We start from the raw sequence: 2,850 nt of genomic DNA, 5'->3' as shown, positions 1-2,850 counted from the left end.
GGAAATGGCCTCAAGTTGTGCCAGGGGAGGTTTAGATTGGACGTGAGGAAAAATTTCTTTACTGAAAGAGTGGTGAAACATTGGAACAGGCTGCCCAGGGAAGTGGTGGAGTCCCCATCCCTGGAGGTATTTAAAAGACGAGTAGATGAGGCGCTTAGGGACATGGTTTAGTGGGCATGGGGGTGTTGGGTTGACGGTTGGACTCGATGATCTTAGAGGTCTTTTCCAACCTCAATGATTCTATGATTCTATGATTCTCACTGCTTATAAGCAGCCAGCCACGCAGCCCCAGTAAGAGCCCAGTTATCTCCCTGCACCTCAGAGGTCCAGACGCAAAGCAAAGCGCAGGAAAACCTCTCCCGCTCAGCAGCTCTCGTTTTCCCGAAGTTGTTCAGGATGCGATCCAGAGGCAACCAGGAAGAGCTGTTTCCTTCCCCATGTCATCAAATGGGGCAATTTCCCACCTGGCGCAGGAACAAACCATGGGCCACGGACATCCAGCCGGCTCTTTGCCAGGCTGCTGTGCCTGAGGCACCTTGCAAGTTCGCGTCAAGCGAGCCGCGAAGGGTGATCCTGCCAGGTACCTCCTCGCCACCCAGCGGACCGCGCTGTGACGAGGACGCCGTGCCGAGGGGAAGCCCTCGCTGAACGCACGCTGGGAAGATCACTTCTTTGCATTTTTATAGCTGCTCCGTACGCTTCCGACACACAAAGGATGCTTTTACACTGGGAAAATGCGCATTCCCCAGCCTTGCAGCAGCGTTTCAGGGTCTGGTTTGGGAAAACTCCCAGCTGTGAGGAGAGGAAAGCCTCTCCATCCTTTCATCTCTCACCCTGGGTATGGCAGTGTTGGTCTCCCTGCCCTCTGTGGCCGCATGAACAGGGGTGCCACCACATTTCAGGGCCACCACGCCACCTCCCAGAAGCCGGTCTCACCTTGAGGACCCTGTTCATCTTCCCCATCTGGATCATGAAGTCATCGGTGCAGGCAATGTCCGAAGGAGAGTGGCCGCCCCCCACCACCTTCACCCTCTTGCCTCGCTGCCTGGCCATATCGAGGATCTGCAGAGACAACGGGTGGCCCTGAGCATCCAACACCTCCCTCGAAGTTGTGTGGGCGGTGCCGGAGGCACTGTGAGACCTCCCAAGCTAAAATCTCACCCATCATTGACACGGCCTTCACTTGGATAGCTCACCATCTGGGGTTAAAACCACCCCTGGAGCCCAGACACCTCCTGAGACAGCCCTTGGGATCATCCTTGGGGGTTGGACCAGATGACCTTTAAAGGTTCCTTCCAACCCAAACCATTCTGTGATTCTATGATCCCAAAAGAGGCGATGACCACCTGAGACACCCTAGGGTGACAGAGGCATCTCTGGGGTGACAAGAGTGACACAGGACTCCCACCCCTCAGCATGGCAGCTGGGGCAGGCAGAGGACTCCAGAAGGATGCCAGATGCTGATGCCCAAGGAACAGAGTCCAGCTGGGGCCAGGCGTGCCGGTTTTCTGCATCTTCTAGGTGTTTGACACATCTGCCGTGGAGAACACGTGCGGTTCAGTAGGATGGGCCATCTCCTGGGCTAAGGGAAGGACTCATGCTGCCACCATCTGTGACCTCTCTGACCAAACATGATGGAGCATCACAGCCCTTCCTGGCCTTTCCTCCTCTTCATTTCTAACGGGTTGTCTCCTGGAAGCACCCTCCTTACCTCCCGGATCTCCTCCACTGAGGTGGGCTGGAAGTACAGCTCCGGAGAGGAGCCATAGGTCTTGGCCCAGTTCTGGAACTTGACTCCTCCTTGGCCGTGAACCTGGACCGAAACCAAGAGCTAAAGCAGAAGAAAGCAAGTACCTCCCCTGCTTTTCCACACAGCCCATCCTTCATCTGCCGAGACCACTGTACCAGAGCCAAGTTTCCAAAAGGATTAATTATTTATGGACACAGCGGTTCATCTCAGCCCCTTGAGTCCGTAGAGCAGAGATGTCTCCATGCGAGCCCCGGGCTCCCTCTGCAGTCAGTGGGGAGAAGTGGGAGGACCCCCTGGGCTATTTGAGACGTCTCCCTTGGGCGCAGCCCATCCCTTCCTCCTACAGCATGACGTGTGCCGGGGTCCTCTTGGTTTGCGTGGCCTCTTCTGCTCTGGTGTCCTCTCAGACCTGGTCTCACCCATACCTACCTCGTGGCCCATGGGCATGGCCTCATGTCCTAGTGTCCCCACATGGCCTCATCTTGAAGGGCTGACCGGGACCAGGTTGGGACCTCCCTCCAACCTCAGCCATCCACCCTGAGACACTGTCCCCAGGCCTGGCATGAAGGGGTGCAGCCAAAAGACCCAGCCCCATCCCATCTCCAGGCAGGGCTTAACCCAAGGCAGGGCAACCCCAGGGTGGTTTGGAGGGGTCCTGGCTGGGGGGGACAGTTTCTCCCTGGCCATGACCAGCCCAGCTGGGGTTTGGGCAAGGAAGGACCTGGTGTGGGGTTGGGCACCGAGCCCCAGAGAAGACGGTGAATCCCTCTGCCGCAGGCAGGAGTGGATCCAACCTGCTGCCCCACCAACACGTGTCCCACCTTGGCTGCAGGGGATGACTTATTCCCTTGCCATCTCCTGCAGTCTCCTTCCTCCCGTTCCCTCCAGCCTCCTCTCCATCAGCAAACCCTCCGCCTTCCACCTTCCCACCCAAGCTCCCTCCTCTGCCCTCAGCTCATTTTCCTTCTCCCCGTCTCTATGACGGGTTCAGCTCCCGTCCAAAGACCAGACCCCAAAACCAGCCAAACTTCTCCAGGGGTGCAGAAGGGGCTCTCCCAGGGGTGCCTGCAGCATCCCTCCCCCCTGTCACCCTCTTTCCC

At 57.6% G+C, this 2,850-nt stretch overlaps 1 protein-coding gene across 1 annotated transcript in view; it reads right to left on the bottom strand.

The window, feature by feature from the left end:
• The window catches only part of LOC103895526 (L-gulonolactone oxidase-like), an 18,426-nt gene extending 16,229 nt beyond the window's left edge, over positions 1–2,197 (bottom strand). The window contains exons 1-3 of the mRNA XM_009275123.1: positions 2,180–2,197; positions 1,712–1,813; positions 937–1,062 (exon numbers count right to left, since the gene is read on the bottom strand). Coding sequence (XP_009273398.1) covers positions 937–1,062; positions 1,712–1,813; positions 2,180–2,197 — 246 coding nt within the window. The remainder of the gene's footprint in view (positions 1–936; positions 1,063–1,711; positions 1,814–2,179) is intronic.
• Positions 2,198–2,850: the final 653 nt, after the last annotated feature.

The sequence above is a fragment of the Aptenodytes forsteri genome, unplaced genomic scaffold (genome assembly GCF_000699145.1).
Source record: "Aptenodytes forsteri isolate BGI_AS27 unplaced genomic scaffold, ASM69914v1 Scaffold192, whole genome shotgun sequence".
NCBI classification, from domain to species: Eukaryota; Metazoa; Chordata; class Aves; order Sphenisciformes; family Spheniscidae; genus Aptenodytes; species Aptenodytes forsteri.
Note: the sequence above shows the minus strand (reverse complement) of the source record. Positions and strands in the feature narration are given on the sequence as shown.